At 43.8% G+C, this 17,763-nt stretch overlaps 1 protein-coding gene across 4 annotated transcripts in view; it reads left to right on the forward strand.

Moving 5' to 3' along the window:
• abch1 (ATP-binding cassette, sub-family H, member 1) overlaps positions 1-17,557 on the forward strand; it is an 80,161-nt gene extending 62,604 nt beyond the window's left edge. For all 4 annotated transcript variants that reach the window (XM_082978709.1, XM_082978735.1, XM_082978728.1 and 1 more), the window contains 3 exons: positions 6,801-6,960; positions 8,117-8,221; positions 9,197-17,557. In XM_082978709.1, coding sequence (XP_082834835.1) covers positions 6,801-6,960; positions 8,117-8,221; positions 9,197-9,303 — 372 coding nt within the window. In that variant the 3' untranslated portion in view covers positions 9,304-17,557. The remainder of the gene's footprint in view (positions 1-6,800; positions 6,961-8,116; positions 8,222-9,196) is intronic.
• Positions 17,558-17,763: the final 206 nt, after the last annotated feature.

Here is a 17,763-nt window from a genome sequence, read left to right on the forward strand (position 1 = left end):
ATATATTGTGTTGTACACACTGAGCAGCACGGTGTGACTGTGGAGATGTATATATTGTGTTGTACACACTGAGCAGCACGGTGTGACTGTGGAGATGTATATATTGTGTTGTACACACTGAGCAGCACGGTGTGACTGTGGAGATGTATATATTGTGTTGTGTACACACTGAGCAGCACGGTGTGACTGTGGAGATGTATATATTGTGTTGTACACACTGAGCAGCACGGTGTGACTGTGGAGATGTATATATTGTGTTGTACACACTGAGCAGCACGGTGTGACTGTGGAGATGTATATATTGTGTTGTACACACTGAGCAGCACGGTGTGACTGTGGAGATGTATATATTGTGTTGTACACACTGAGCAGCACGGTGTGACTGTGGAGATGTATATATTGTGTTGTACACACTGAGCAGCACGGTGTGACTGTGGAGATGTATATATTGTGTTGTACACACTGAGCAGCACGGTGTGACTGTGGAGATGTATATATTGTGTTGTACACACTGAGCAGCACGGTGTGACTGTGGAGATGTATATATTGTGTTGTACACACACTGAGCAGCACGGTGTGACTGTGGAGATGTATATATTGTGTTGTACACACACTGAGCAGCACGGTGTGACTGTGGAGATGTATATATTGTGTTGTACACACACTGAGCAGCACGGTGTGACTGTGGAGATGTATATATTGTGTTGTACACACTGAGCAGCACGGTGTGACTGTGGAGATGTATATATTGTGTTGTACACACTGAGCAGCACGGTGTGACTGTGGAGATGTATATATTGTGTTGTACACACTGAGCAGCACGGTGTGACTGTGGAGATGTATATATTGTGTTGTACACACTGAGCAGCACGGTGTGACTGTGGAGATGTATATATTGTGTTGTACACACACTGAGCAGCACGGTGTGACTGTGGAGATGTATATATTGTGTTGTACACACTGAGCAGCACGGTGTGACTGTGGAGATGTATATATTGTGTTGTACACACTGAGCAGCACGGTGTGACTGTGGAGATGTATATATTGTGTTGTACACACACTGAGCAGCACGGTGTGACTGTGGAGATGTATATATTGTGTTGTACACACTGAGCAGCACGGTGTGACTGTGGAGATGTATATATTGTGTTGTACACACTGAGCAGCACGGTGTGACTGTGGAGATGTATATATTGTGTTGTACACACTGAGCAGCACGGTGTGACTGTGGAGATGTATATATTGTGTTGTACACACTGAGCAGCACGGTGTGACTGTGGAGATGTATATATTGTGTTGTACACACTGAGCAGCACGGTGTGACTGTGGAGATGTATATATTGTGTTGTACACACTGAGCAGCACGGTGTGACTGTGGAGATGTATATATTGTGTTGTACACACTGAGCAGCACGGTGTGACTGTGGAGATGTATATATTGTGTTGTACACACTGAGCAGCACGGTGTGACTGTGGAGATGTATATATTGTGTTGTACACACTGAGCAGCACGGTGTGACTGTGGAGATGTATATATTGTGTTGTACACACTGAGCAGCACGGTGTGACTGTGGAGATGTATATATTGTGTTGTGTACACACTGAGCAGCACGGTGTGACTGTGGAGATGTATATATTGTGTTGTACACACTGAGCAGCACGGTGTGACTGTGGAGATGTATATATTGTGTTGTACACACTGAGCAGCACGGTGTGACTGTGGAGATGTATATATTGTGTTGTACACACTGAGCAGCACGGTGTGACTGTGGAGATGTATATATTGTGTTGTACACACACTGAGCAGCACGGTGTGACTGTGGAGATGTATATATTGTGTTGTACACACACTGAGCAGCACGGTGTGACTGTGGAGATGTATATATTGTGTTGTACACACTGAGCAGCACGGTGTGACTGTGGAGATGTATATATTGTGTTGTACACACTGAGCAGCACGGTGTGACTGTGGAGATGTATATATTGTGTTGTACACACTGAGCAGCACGGTGTGACTGTGGAGATGTATATATTGTGTTGTATACACTGAGCAGCACGGTGTGACTGTGGAGATGTATATATTGTGTTGTACACACTGAGCAGCACGGTGTGACTGTGGAGATGTATATATTGTGTTGTACACACACTGAGCAGCACGGTGTGACTGTGGAGATGTATATATTGTGTTGTACACACTGAGCAGCACGGTGTGACTGTGGAGATGTATATATTGTGTTGTACACACTGAGCAGCACGGTGTGACTGTGGATATGTATATATTGTGTTGTACACACACTGAGCAGCACGGTGTGACTGTGGAGATGTATATATTGTGTTGTACACACTGAGCAGCACGGTGTGACTGTGGAGATGTATATATTGTGTTGTACACACTGAGCAGCACGGTGTGACTGTGGAGATGTATATATTGTGTTGTACACACACTGAACAGCACGGTGTGACTGTGGAGATGTATATATTGTGTTGTACACACACTGAGCAGCACGGTGTGACTGTGGAGATGTATATATTGTGTTGTACACACACTGAACAGCACGGTGTGACTGTGGAGATGTATATATTGTGTTGTACACACACTGAGCAGCACGGTGTGACTGTGGAGATGTATATATTGTGCTGTACACACACTGAACAGCACGGTGTGACTGTGGAGATGTATATATTGTGTTGTACACACACTGAACAGCACGGTGTGACTGTGGAGATGTATATATTGTGTTGTACACACACTGAACAGCACGGTGTGACTGTGGAGATGTATATATTGTGTTGTACACACTGAACAGCACGGTGTGACTGTGGAGATGTATATATTGTGGAGTGTTAGGGAATATGGGTGATAGTCACACAGAGATGTGAGTTCTGGCTTGACTACTACAATACTACAGGCTATGGTACTGCACTACCGTATGTAGTGGTCCTACACCTCCATCTACTGGTCGCTTGGTGTTATTACTGCACTACCTTATGTAGTGGTCCTACACCTCCATCTAGTGGTCGCTTGGTGTTATTACTGCACTACCTTATGTAGTGGTCCTACACCTCCATCTAGTGGTCGCTTGGTGTTATTACTGCACTACCTTATGTAGTGGTCCTACACCTCCATCTAGTGGTCGCTTGGTGTTATTACTGCACTACCTTATGTAGTGGTCCTACACCTCCATCTAGTGGTCGCTTGGTGTTATTACTGCACTACCTTATGTAGTGGTCCTACACCTCCATCTAGTGGTCGCTTGGTGTTATTACTGCACTACCTTATGTAGTGGTCCTACACCTCCATCTAGTGGTCGCTTGGTGTTATTACTGCACTACCTTATGTAGTGGTCCTACACCTCCATCTAGTGGTCGCTTGGTGATATTACTGCACTACCTTATGTAGTGGTCCTACACCTCCATCTAGTGGTCGCTTGGTGATATTACTGCACTACCTTATGTAGTGGTCCTACACCTCCATCTAGTGGTCGCTTGGTGATATTACTGCACTGAAACTGTAAGTTGAGAAATAGTTCAGAAAAAGGGGAAGCAGGTCAAGTTTAATTAGTCAAATGTTAAAGGGACATTCTGCATTTTCCACATCCATGTGTTTTATTTAAAAATGAGTGATATACTCCCATGTCTTTTTAAGGATCAATGTCACACTTCTCCTTTATAGCATGAGAGATACTTTATTTATTGTTATATAACGTTGCAATAATTTATAGCTTTTAAATAGGCACATTCTTTACTCCTCTACCCTGGATTTTTTATTATTTTTACCATAAACCTCAATATAATCTGGCAGCGTAATTACATTTAAAAACGTTTCTTCAACAGTGTGTGTTAGAAAAATGAAAGTAAAAGTATGTGAAAGATTTGAAATAGTATTTGAACCCAGGTCTGGACAGGTCAACCTGAGGACAGTGGATGAATAGAAACATTAGACTCAATAGGCACGTGGATGGAACTGTTGTTGGTGTGTGTGTGTGTGTGTGTGTGTGTGTGTGTGTGTGTGTGTGTGTGTGTGTGTGTGTGTGTGTGTGTGTGTGACAGTCCAAAGAGGTGACTGGAGTATATATTCCTATTCTTGCCGGTACCTGAGTCCATCATATCTAAGGATCACTACGGAATCACCACGACAACAGCCTTTGATTGCTGTGGCAACCGAGCAGCCATGTGCTCTCTCCCTGCAGTCTATTTTTACACGTTGTCAGTGGAGATGGATAGACAGACAGACACACACACACACACACACACACACACACACACACACACACACACACACACACACACACACACACACACACACACACACACACACACACAGGCCTCTGTATTGTGACAATAGAAAGAGTCAGGGCCTTATGTAACAGACACTATATCACTGAATAACATGACATGCTCTTTCACCATCCTCTCTCTTGTTACCATCCCTCCTCTTTCACCTTCCTCTCTCTTATTACCATCCCTCCTCTTTCACCTTCCTCTCTCTTGTTACCATCCCTCCTCTTTCACCTTCCTCTCTCTTGTTACCATCCCTCCTCTTTCACCTTCCTCTCTCTTGTTACCATCCCTCCTCTTTCACCTTCCTCTCTCTTGTTACCATCCCTCCTCTTTCACCTTCCTCTCTCTTGTTACCATCCCTCCTCTTTCACCTTCCTCTCTCTTATTACCATCCCTCCTCTTTCACCTTCCTCTCTCTTATTACCATCCCTCCTCTTTCACCTTCCTCTCTCTTGTTACCATCCCTCCTCTTTCACCTTCCTCTCTCTTGTTACCATCCCTCCTCTTTCACCTTCCTCTCTCTTGTTACCATCCCTCCTCTTTCACCTTCCTCTCTCTTGTTACCATCCCTCCTCTTTCACCTTCCTCTCTCTTATTACCATCCCTCCTCTTTCACCTTCCTCTCTCTTGTTACCATCCCTCCTCTTTCACCTTCCTCTCTCTTGTTACCATCCCTCCTCTTTCACCTTCCTCTCTCTTGTTACCATCCCTCCTCTTTCACCTTCCTCTCTCTTGTTACCATCCCTCCTCTTTCACCTTCCTCTCTCTTATTACCATCCCTCCTCTTTCACCTTCCTCTCTCTTGTTACCATCCCTCCTCTTTCACCTTCCTCTCTCTTGTTACCATCCCTCCTCTTTCACCTTCCTCTCTCTTATTACCATCCCTCCTCTTTCACCTTCCTCTCTCTTGTTACCATCCCTCCTCTTTCACCTTCCTCTCTCTTATTACCATCCCTCCTCTTTCACCTTCCTCTCTCTTGTTACCATCCCTCCTCTTTCACCTTCCTCTCTCTTGTTACCATCCCTCCTCTTTCACCTTCCTCTCTCTTGTTACCATCCCTCCTCTTTCACCTTCCTCTCTCTTGTTACCATCCCTCCTCTTTCACCTTCCTCTCTCTTGTTACCATCCCTCCTCTTTCACCTTCCTCTCTCTTGTTACCATCCCTCCTCTTTCACCTTCCTCTCTCTTGTTACCATCCCTCCTCTTTCACCTTCCTCTCTCTTGTTACCATCCCTCCTCTTTCACCTTCCTCTCTCTTGTTACCATCCCTCCTCTTTCACCTTCCTCTCTCTTGTTACCATCCCTCCTCTTTCACCTTCCTCTCTCTTGTTACCATCCCTCCTCTTTCACCTTCCTCTCTCTTATTACCCTCCCTCCTCTTTCACCTTCCTCTCTCTTGTTACCATCCCTCCTCTTTCACCTTCCTCTCTCTTGTTACCATCCCTCCTCTTTCACCTTCCTCTCTCTTGTTACCATCCCTCCTCTTTCACCTTCCTCTCTCTTGTTACCATCCCTCCTCTTTCACCTTCCTCTCTCTTGTTACCATCCCTCCTCTTTCACCTTCCTCTCTCTTGTTACCATCCCTCCTCTTTCACCTTCCTCTCTCTTATTACCATCCCTCCTCTTTCACCTTCCTCTCTCTTGTTACCATCCCTCCTCTTTCACCTTCCTCTCTCTTGTTACCATCCCTCCTCTTTCACCTTCCTCTCTCTTGTTACCATCCCTCCTCTTTCACCTTCCTCTCTCTTGTTACCATCCCTCCTCTTTCACCTTCCTCTCTCTTGTTACCATCCCTCCTCTTTCACCTTCCTCTCTCTTGTTACCATCCCTCCTCTTTCACCTTCCTCTCTCTTATTACCATCCCTCCTCTTTCACCTTCCTCTCTCTTGTTACCATCCCTCCTCTTTCACCTTCCTCTCTCTTGTTACCATCCCTCCTCTTTCACCTTCCTCTCTCTTGTTACCATCCCTCCTCTTTCACCTTCCTCTCTCTTGTTACCATCCCTCCTCTTTCACCTTCCTCTCTCTTGTTACCATCCCTCCTCTTTCACCTTCCTCTCTCTTGTTACCATCCCTCCTCTTTCACCTTCCTCTCTCTTGTTACCATCCCTCCTCTTTTTCGCTTTCTCTCACTTTTTGCTGTCTCCTCCCCTCCAACATATTCTCTCTCTCACTCTAATTTTCTCTCTCTCTCTCTCTCTCTCTCTCTCTCTCTCTCTCTCTCTCTCTCTCCCCTTCCACCCATCTTTTCCCCTACACCTACACCTCCCTCCCTCCCTCCTCTTCCCCCCCCTCCTCTCCCCCCCCTCCCCCCTCCTCTGCCTCTCCCTCCCTCTCCGCCTCTCCCTCCCCTCTCCTCCGCCCCTCCCCCTCCCTCCCCCCTCCTCTCCCCCTTCCTCCCTCCTCCCTCCCTCCCTCCCTCCCCCCTCCTCTCTCCCCTTCCTCCCTCCTCCCTCCCCCCTCCCCTCCTCCCTCCCTCCCCCCTCCTCTCCCCCTCCTCCCCCTCCTCCTCCCTCCAGATTCCTAATGAGGGGAGCCTGGTGTTGGTTATATCTCTGATCGTGCTGCAGGGTCTGACTGGCATCTCCTTTGGTCTGGTCATCTCATCTGCCATCGATGACGAACAGAACGCCAACCAGGCTGCCCTGGGTATCTTCTACCCCAACCTCATCGTCAGTGGTACGTCACACACCAAACCTGGCTTCAAATACATGTGTATTTGTTATTTAAATACTTCTTTTCTGTGTATTTAATAATGTTGCCTGAATCAATTTCTGTTGAAAGTATTTGAAAGTATTTTCAAATGATTTCCTATAAATACTATTTGCAAGTTTTTTTCAAATACTATGTTCAAATGCCCCAGTTAAATGCATCGGAGTGTTTGAGTATTTTCAGCAAATTGTCTTATCAAATCAAAAATATCTAAATGCTTCTAAATGTCTTTGAACGTAATTGATACCCTAAATAGTATTTGAACCCAGGTCTTACACACACACAAGGACGCACGCTAGCATACACACACACACATACACACACACACACACACACACACACACAAACCTCAGTGGTATTTTATGGAGGGGTCACTTTGTAAATCTACAATATTAGCTCTCACATGTTCTCACAATGAAGTTTAATAAAATGTTATTCACTTCAATTCCAGTTCAGTTCTTACAACTCTTTCTCTGACAGACTCTCTTTCTCTGACAGACTCTCTCTTTCCCTAACTCTCTCTCTTTCCCTAACTCTCTTTCCCTGACAGACTCTCTCTTTCTCTGACAGACTCTCTCTTTCTCTGACAGACTCTCTCTTTCTCTGACAGACTCTCTTTCTCTGACAGACTCTCTTTCTCTGACAGACTCTCTCTTTCTCTGACAGACTCTCTCTTTCTCTGACAGACTCTCTTTCTCTGACAGACTCTCTTTCCCTGACAGACTCTCTCTTTCCCTGACAGACTCTCTCTTTCTCTGACAGACTCTCTCTTTCTCTGACAGACTCTCTCTTTCTCTGACAGACTCTCTTTCTCTGACAGACTCTCTCTTTCCCTAACTCTCTCTCTTTCCCTAACTCTCTTTCCCTGACAGACTCTCTCTTTCTCTCACAGACTCTCTCTTTCTCTGACAGACTCTCTCTTTCCCTAACTCTCTCTCTTTCCCTAACTCTCTTTCCCTGACAGACTATCTCTTTCTCTGACAGACTCTCTCTTTCTCTGACAGACTCTCTCTTTCTCTGACAGACTCTCTCTTTCTCTAAGACTCTCTGTTTCTCTAAGACTCTCTGTTTCTCTAAGACTCTCTGTTTCTCTAAGACTCTCTCTTTCCTCCTCTCCCTACAGGTATAATCTGGCCTGTGGAGTGCATCCCCTATCCACTACGTTACATCAGTCTGGCCCTGCCCCAGACCTACGCTTCTGAAGCCCTACGATGCATCATGTACAGAGGTAACACACACACACGTTATCCAATAGCAATTAGTTACACAACACAGTACATTGAAGCTTATATCCTGTCTGCACCGAGTTGTGGCATCAGCCCTATGTGTCGCCCTAAACACACACACACACACACACACACACACACACACACACACACACACGTGTTACCTGAGACTTTAGACACCTGATTCGTCCGGAATCAGCAGCGAAGTGTTCTAAATGATTCACAATGCCAGTAGTCACACAGTGTTCTAAATGATTCACAATGCCAGTAGTCACACAGTGTTCTAAATGATTCACAATGCCAGTAGTCACACAGTGTTCTAAATGATTCACAATGCCAGTAGTCACACAGTGTTCTAAATGATTCACAATGCCAGTAGTCACACAGTGTTCTAAATGATTCACAATGCCAGTAGTCACACAGTGTTCTAAATGATTCACAATGCCAGTAGTCACACACTGTTCTAAATGATTCACAATGCCAGTAGTCACACAGTGTTCTAAATGATTCACAATGCCAGTAGTCACACACTGTTCTAAATGATTCACAATGCCAGTAGTCACACAGTGTTCTAAATGGTTCACAATGCCAGTAGTCACACAGTGTTCTAAATGATTCACAATGCCAGTAGTCACAGTGTTCTAAATGATTCACAATGCCAGTAGTCACAGTGTTCTAAATGATTCACAATGCCAGTAGTCACAGTGTTCTAAATGATTCACAATGCCAGTAGTCAGACAGACACACGTGACTTAGTCATGGGCTTCTAGTGGAGGAGAGATATCCTGCTCTCTCTGTCTGTCTGTCTGTCTGTCTGTCGCTGTCTGTCCTGTCTGTCTGTCTGTCTGTCTGTCTGTCTGTCTGTCTGTCTGTCTGTCTGTCTGTCTGTCTGTCTGTCTGTCTGTGTCTGTCTGAGCTTCCATGTCAAACTGAGACAACACACACACACACATCATGTGATGACGTCTCTCCCTCAGGCTGGGGTCTCTCCAGGATGATGGTGTGGCGAGGCTTTGCTGTCACCCTGGGCTGGAACACTTTCTTCCTCGTCCTGGCCACCGTCATCCTTAAGCTGAGGACCTGAGACGTCAACCAAGGCCTACCCAGGGAACATGACTCGAGCGGGGGGGGGGCTAGGCCCCTTCCTAGTCTCAGCATGTCTGTGTCGGGGGACACTGTGCTTTAAGGGGGAAAGTACTGGTATTCCACAGTTCCTCTTGCAGACAGACTAGAGGTCGACTGATTAATCGGAATGGCCAATTAATTAGGGCCGATTTCAAGTTTTCATAACAATCGGAAATCGGTATTTTTGGATGCCGATTTGGCCGATATTTTTTTTTTTTTTACACCTTTATTTAACTAGGCAAGTCAGTTAAGAACAAATTCTTATTTACAATGATGGCCTACCGGGGAACAGTGGGTTAACTGCCTTGTTCAGGGGCAGAACGACAGATTTTAACCTTGTCAGCTTGGGGATTCAATCTTGCAACCTTATGGTTAACTAGTCCAATGCTCTAACCACCTGCTTTACATTGCACTCCACAAGGAGCCTGCATGTTACGCGAATGCAGTAAGAAGCCAAGGTAAGTTGCTAGCTAGCATTAAACTTATCTTATAAAAAACAATCAATCAATCATAATCACTAGTTAACTACACATGGTTGATGATATTACTAGTTTATCTAGCCTGTCCTGCGTTGCATATAATCGCTTAGGTACACGTTGCTCCAACCATAAACATCAATGCCTTTCTTAATCAATACACAAGTATATATTTTTAAACCTGCATATTTAGTTAATATTGCCTGCTAACATGAATTTCTTTTAACTAGGGAAAATGTGTCACTTCTCTTGCAACAGAGTCAGGGTATATGCAGCAGTTTGGGCCGCCTAGCTCGTTGCGAACTGTGAAGGCTATTTCTTCCTAACAAAGACAGCCGACTTCACCAAGCGGGGGATGATTTAACAAAAGCGCATTTGCGAAAAAAGCACAATCGTTGCACGACTGTACCTAACCATAAACATCAATGGCTTTCTTTAAAATCAATACACAAAGTATATATTTTTAAACCTGCATATTTAGCTAAAAGAAATCCAGGTTAGCAGGCAATATTAACCAGGTGAAATTGTCACTTCTCTTGCGTTCATTGCGTCAGGGTATATGAGAGGCAGGGTATATGCAACAGTTTGGGCCGCCTGGCTCGCTGCGAACTAATTTGCCAGAATTTTACGTAATTATGACATAACATTGAAGGTTGTGCAATGTAACAGGAATATTTAGACTTAGGGATGCCACCCGTTAGATAAAATACGGAACGGTTCTGTATTTCACTGAAAGGAAAAACGTTTTGTTTTCGAGATGATAGTTTCCGGATTCGACCATATTAATGACCTAAGGCTCGTATTTCTGTGTGTTATTATGTTATAATTAGTCTATGATTTGATAGAGCAGTCTGACTGAGCGGTGGTAGGCAGCAGCAGGCTCGTAAGCATTCATTCAAACAGCACTTTCGTGCGTTTTGCCAGCAGCTCTTCACAATGCTTCAAGCATTGCGCTGTTTATGACTTCAAGCCTATCAACTCCCAAGATTAGGCTGGTATAACCGATGTGAAATGGCTAGCTAGTTAGCAGGGTGCGCGCTAATAGCGTTTCAAACGTCACTCACTCTGAGACTTGGAGTAGTTGTTCCCCTTGCTCTACATGGGTAACGCTGCTTCGAGGGTGGCTGTTGTCGATGTGTTCCTGGTTCGAGCCCAGGTAGGAGCGAGGAGAGAGACGGAAGCTGTACTGTTACACTGGCAATACTAAAGTGCCTATAAGAACATCCAATAGTCAAAGGTATATGAAATACAAATCGTATATAGAGAAATAGTCCTATAATTCCTATAATAACTACAACCTAAAACTTCTTACCTGGGAATATTGAAGACTCATGTTAAAAGGAACCACCAGCTTTCATATGTTCTCATGTTCTGAGCAAGGAACTTAAACCTTAGCTTTTTTACATGGCACATATTGCACTTTTACGTTCTTCTCCAACACTTTGTTTTTGCATTATTTAAACCAAATTGAACATGTTTCATTATTTATTTGAGGCTAAATTGATTTTATTGATGTATTATATTAAGTTAAAATAAGTGTTCATTCAGTATTGTTGTAATTGTCATTATTACAAATAAATAAAACAATCGGCCGATTAATCGGCATCGGCTGTTTTGGCCCGACAATAATCGGTATCGGCGTTGAAAAATCATAATCGGTCGACCTCTAAGACAGACCCACACCGACACGCACAATCACACACCCTCCTCCCCCCTCCTGCTTGCCAACTCAAAGTAGCTCACCCTGAGAACCAGAGTCTATGGGTGAAGGACTACTAGGTGGGGCGAATCATTCCAAATCTTGCAGGTAGAAATCTACTTCATAGAAAGGATAGCTTTCGCTATTCCATTAGAGTTGTGGCTGTTCTTTTATGTTGTCGTCTTTCAAGCTGCAATGCTTTGAATGTTTCAACTGCCTGAATCTGCCCTGCAGTAATGTTTCTCAACCCAGTTGTTTTACATACAGCCCAGCTAGCACATTTGGTTCCTTTGAAGTTGTAGGAACATATGTTTTTGGTTTCACATTGGTTGTGGGAAGGGAGCCATACTTTCCTGACCGGTAAAACTGAAAGTTCTTCAAACATTCTGACAAGAGAAGTTCCAAGAAAAGCAAAATTGTCACGTCTTACTTCTCTGACCTATTTGAGAACATTCCCAATGTCAAACCAGTTGGAGAACATTACCAAAATTGAAATGAAATGTAGCTATATTTGAACTTATATGAAACGTTGAAACACATAACGTAATGAAAAATGTTTTTGTCAAGTTCATTAAATGTGCAGAGAATGTTCCAAAGCCAAGCAACTATCCTGCACCATTCCCAGGAAGTTGTGGGAAGGTTGTATGCTAAATAACCATAGGACAACCACAACCATAGGACAACCAACCAAGTAACATATGGTTCTCAGAACATTATGTGCTTGCTGGGAGTATTGTCTGATTCACACTACAGGGCCGGGCCAAGCTGTATTGGGCTGGCCTGGTTACGCGTCCACCATAGTTCCTGGAACCATGTTGGAAAGGACAATGTGAAGATAAAATATCAGCCAGTACAGTTCAGGACGTTCCTATAGTGTGAATCAGACATCAGTCAAACGGCTGGTGGACCCAAAGAACTGAGGTTGAGAAACACTGTAGAGTAGGAGTGCTGATCCAGGGTCAGGTCCTCCCTGTCCATAATAATGATTTATTATGATGCAAACGGCTAAACTGATCCTAGGTCAGCACTCTTACTCTGAGACGCTTGATAAATAGGGTCCCTGATCCCTGTCATTTATTATAGGCTCCAGAACACACTGTACACAGTACAGGTTATTATAGGCTCCAGAACACACTGTACACAGTACAGGTTATTATAGGCTCCAGAACACACTGTACACAGTACAGGTTATTATAGGCTCCAGAACACACTGTACACAGTACAGGTTATTATAGGCTCCAGAACACACTGTACACAGTACAGGTTATTGTAGGCCTTAGGCATGTTTTACTTGTACCACCTGTTCTGAACATAACAATGCATTGATTGGAGGTTTATATTTACAATTGCTGTTGACGTTTTATGAATTACCCCTTCTACAGCATATGTTGACTGTATTTACACAAATGATAGAGAGATATATAATACTATATATTTCAGATTTTTTGAGGGAACTGTGTAAAAAAAATACAATGTTTGATGTTTTTGGTATTGTGGTGTTACTGGATAGAGCTACTGATGCGTGGGTAAAGAATGGCCACGACAAGAAGGACTCCCGTTTGACGGACGTTTTACTGAGGGATGTTCTCTGATGATGGGAATTCACGTTCAGTAGATGCTCTTCTACAACTGGTGGCGACACCGGCTCTGTCCAGGCGCTCAGCCACAGAACGATGTCCACGTCCGTGCGATTAGCATGCGAGCAAACTTCCCAACTAACTGTGGGAAAACCAGACAACTGGCTAACCTCAACATGGCACGCCCACTAACCAATGAGCGACTATCAGAAGGTGGACAGTAGAACCCACAGGGGAGAACAAGGAGCTATGCCATCTGCACTACACTATGGATAGAAGTGTATTTTGATGAACTGAAATGCTAAACTCAATGTTGGACAAAAAAAAACGAAACTTATTTTTGTCCTCTGCTATTTCCAGGGGCCTCTGGGTCTGAATTCATAAAGCAGAGTGGAAGTGCTGATCTAGGACCAGTTTTGCCATTTAGATCATAATGAATAAGACTACATGGACAGGAGGGGACCTGATCCTAGACCAGCCCACCAACTCTGAGGTTCTTTGTGGATATGAGCTGTGGTCTCTGTATTTTGTTCTGTTTTGCTTCCTGTTGCCTGATTTGACAGGAAGTGGTGACCCTGTCTCTTGGTTACCAGGTAATCTAACCTCACAGTATTGGCTTGCTGCTGAAGTAGCCTTGGCTTCTGGTTATTGGTGGAATTCTGTATTGCTGGAGTCTGTTTTGTGCCTGTGCTTGCAGCATACCCCTTATAAAAAGGGCAGTTTGATTGTCCTGATGGTGATTGCATGGGGCTTGTCCCGTCATGGTTAACTGTTCTCAGATATCGTATTTATTTGTTTGTTTATTTGGATCCCCGTTATCTTTTGCAGAAGCAGCAGCTACTCTTCCTGGGGTCCACACAAAATACAAAACATGACAAGTAACAAAACACTGGTACACTGACAGACAAGGACAGTCACACACATTTAAAATACAATAATATACAAACAATTCAACAACAAACGGGGGTGTGTGTGTGTGTGTGTGTGTGTGTGTGTGTGTGTGTGTGTGTGTGTGTTACCTGAGAAGGTCATCCGCTTTTAATTACTTTTGTCTTCCCATCACCCCCCTGCTGCTGGACAGGAGTGGTGGCTGCTGGGTAAAACCCTTGGACATATACCATAGCAAAGAGCATGCAGTCATTTCTGTTTTAATAACATCTCTCCAGCATGTCCATTCATTGTGTTTTATTACTGCTGGTATTATAATGTATTATTCCATATGTGAAATCAAAGTGGCCAACAAGAGATATTGAGGTCTCTTAACTTCCCTGAGCGGGATCAATCAATTTCTCTGATCCAATGGGAGCTCTATATTTCAGAGCTTCTATTGGGTTTTGGGATGATTGACAGCAGCCCATGGTATTCCGGCAGTCCTGAGATTTCATATCATGTATTTCTAGTGTCCATCCTTCATAGTGTCCAAGTCGTGCCATTGACCACTATTACTGAATGAGAAATATGTTTACACGCGTTGAACTGTCAAAGGCTGAAAATAGCTCACGGCAGAAGGAGCTAGTTCATGTCACTCTGTTTGTTGTTTCTAAATATTCTAATAGAGAAGTTACCATGTTAAGTTATAAAGTTAAAGCATCTACACCAGCATGTGTGTTACTGTATGAATCAGAATTGATTGATGTTTTCTGCAGAATAGTGAATTTTAGACCGTAAGGCAACTTTTCAAGGTGACTGCAGAAGTTACATTTACTGTGCTTCCAAAATGGCACCCTATTCCCTACATAGTGCACTATTTTTGACCAAACCCCTAAGGGCCCTGGTTAAAAGTAGTGCACTGTATAGGGAATAGGGTGTCATTTGTGCACTCTTAAACGTTCTTGTTTAACATGGCATATATATTTTTTTTAAGTCAAGTTTGTATTATAGAGAAAGAGTGTTCTACAAATCAAGTTTCAATTGAGGAAAGTGACATAAATATTTATATGTACCGTATTGGGGTCAAGAGGTCAAGGACCATCACGGCTGAACCTTTGAGTTTATTAAGTGTTAATTAATGTGGAACTCCATATTTATTGTGTTTCCTGCATTGCTCACGGTCTGTTGCCTTTTATGTGTTTGCTTGTGCTGCTATTTCCCACATCATAAGGGACACATCCACATTCATCTGGAATATATGTGTCTTACAAATGACATAACAGCTGTTATAAACACTTATGACTGCAGATGTTATCTTTTGACGACTGACGTAACACTGTCATGACAAACTGGAATTGAGGTAGGAAATCCCTCAAACCCTTCATTAGATTGTAGCACTGTTATAACAGACATAACAGGTTTTATATATATATAATGTCAGCTTATGACAACTGACTTAACACTCATGACACCAAACTGTTATTTAGGTCAGCTAGTTACCACTAGCCAACTAGCTTATAGATAATGTTAAGACTATTCATGTCATTTGTTATGTCAATGATATGTAGGCCTTATGCCAGGGCATAGGGTTCAGGTAACGTGTTAGCTGCCATAATGTATAGGCTGCGTCCCAAATGGCACCCTATTCTCTACATAGTGCACTCATTTTGACCAGAGGCCTATGGGCACTGGTCAAAGGTAGTGCACTATAAAGGCAATAGGGTGGCATTTGGAACACAGCCATAGCGTCGGCTCTGCTGGTGTCCTTGACTCTATACTTCTACCTCCTCTATGTTCCCCCCAAAGGGCCTTTTATATATGTATCCATACCAGACCTGTGTTCAAATACTATTTGGAATCTTTCAAATACTTTGATCCTTTGCTTTTAGCCTGTCTGGAATGTGAGATGGGCGGGGTTTGCAGTTTTGCAACTATTCTATTGGTTCCATTGTGCCAGGCAAACATGATCAAGCCCAGCTAAAGGGTTTTAAGATACTGTATTTCGAATATACTGAACAAAAATAAGCGCAAGAAGTGTTGGTTCTATGTTTTACGAGCTGAAATAAAAGTTCCCAGAAATGTTCCATACGCACAAAAAGCTTATTTCTCTCAAATTTTGTTCAAAATTTGTTTACATCCCTGTTAGTGAGCATTTCTCCTTTGCCAAGGTAATCCATCCACCTGACAGGTGTGACATATCAAGAAGCTGATTAAACAGCATGATCATTACACAGGTGCACCTTGTGCTGGGGACAATAAAAGGCCACTCTAAAATGTTCAGTTTTGCCACACAACACAATGTCACAGATGTCTCAAGTTTTAAGGGAGCGTGCAATTGGCATGCTGACTGCAGGAATCTCCACCAGAACTGTTGTCAGAGAATTGAATGTTAATTTCTCTACCGTAAGCCGCCTCTAACATCATTTTAGAGAATTTGACAGTACGTCCAACCGGCCTCACTACCGCAGACCATATGTAACCATGCTAGCCCAGGACCTCCACATCCGGCTTCTTCACCTGCGGGATGGTCTGAGACCAGCCATCTGGACAGCTGATGAAACTGGGTTTGCACAACCAAAGAATTTGTGCACAAACTGTCGGAAACCGTCTCAGGGTAGATCATCAGTATGCTCGTCATCCTCACCAGGGTCTTGACCTGACTGTAGTTTGGCGTCGTAAACCACTTCAGTGGGCAAATGCTCACCTTCGATGGCCACTGGCACAATGGAGAAGTGTGCTCTTCACAGATGTATCCTGGTTTCAACCATACAGATAGCAGACAGCGTGTATGGCGTCGTGTGGGTGAGCGTTTTCTGTCAACCTTGTGAGATAGAGTGCCCCATGGTTGTGGTGGTGTTGTAGTATGGGCAGGCCTAAGCTACGGACAACAAACACAATTGCATTTATTGATTGCAATTTGAATGCACCGAGATACCGTGACGAGATCCTAAGGCCCATTGTCATGCCATTCATCCACCACCATCATCTCATGTTTCAGCTTGATAATGCACAGCCCCATGTCACAAGGATCTGTACACAATTCCTGGAAGCTGAAAATGTTCCAGTTCTTCCATGGCCTGCATACTCACCAGACATCTCACCACCCATTGAGCATCTTTGGGATGTGTGTTCCAGTTCCTGCTGATATTCATCAACTTCCCCCAGCCATTGAAGAGGAGTGGGACAACATTCCTCTGGCCACAATCAACAGCCTGATCAACTCTTATGTGAAGGAGATGTGTCACGCTGCATGAGGCAAATGGCGGTCACACCAGATACTGACTGGTTCTGATCCACGCCCCTACCTTTTTTTAAAGGTATCTGTGACCAACAGATGCATATCTGTATTCCCAGTCATGTGAAATCCATAGATTAGGGCCTAATTTATTTATTTAAATTGACTGATTTCCTCATAACTCAGTAAAATCTTTGAAATTGTGTCATGTTGCATTTATTTTTTTGTTCAGTATAGTATTTGAACCCAGGTCTGACCCATACTCCTCTGTGACATCATGTATATGCTGTGACAGCAAACATGCTCTGAAATACTCTTCATGTCTCTGAAACAATAAAACCTTCATGAGTAATGTGTCTTTGGTTGGGTTGTTTTTCCTGCTGATGGTGGTCTACTGACTCATGTTGCATGGTTTATACCTGGTGGTGTTTCTCAGTCAGGTGTAGTCACATGCATGGTTTATACCTGGGGGCGTTTCTCAGTCAGGTGTGGTCACCTGCATGGTTTATACCTGGGGCGTTTTTCAGTCAGGTGTAGTAACATGCATGGTTTATACCCGGGG

Source organism: Salmo salar, chromosome 01, assembly GCF_965601325.2.
Source record: "Salmo salar chromosome 01, fSalSal1, whole genome shotgun sequence".
Classification (NCBI taxonomy): Eukaryota; Metazoa; Chordata; class Actinopteri; order Salmoniformes; family Salmonidae; genus Salmo; species Salmo salar.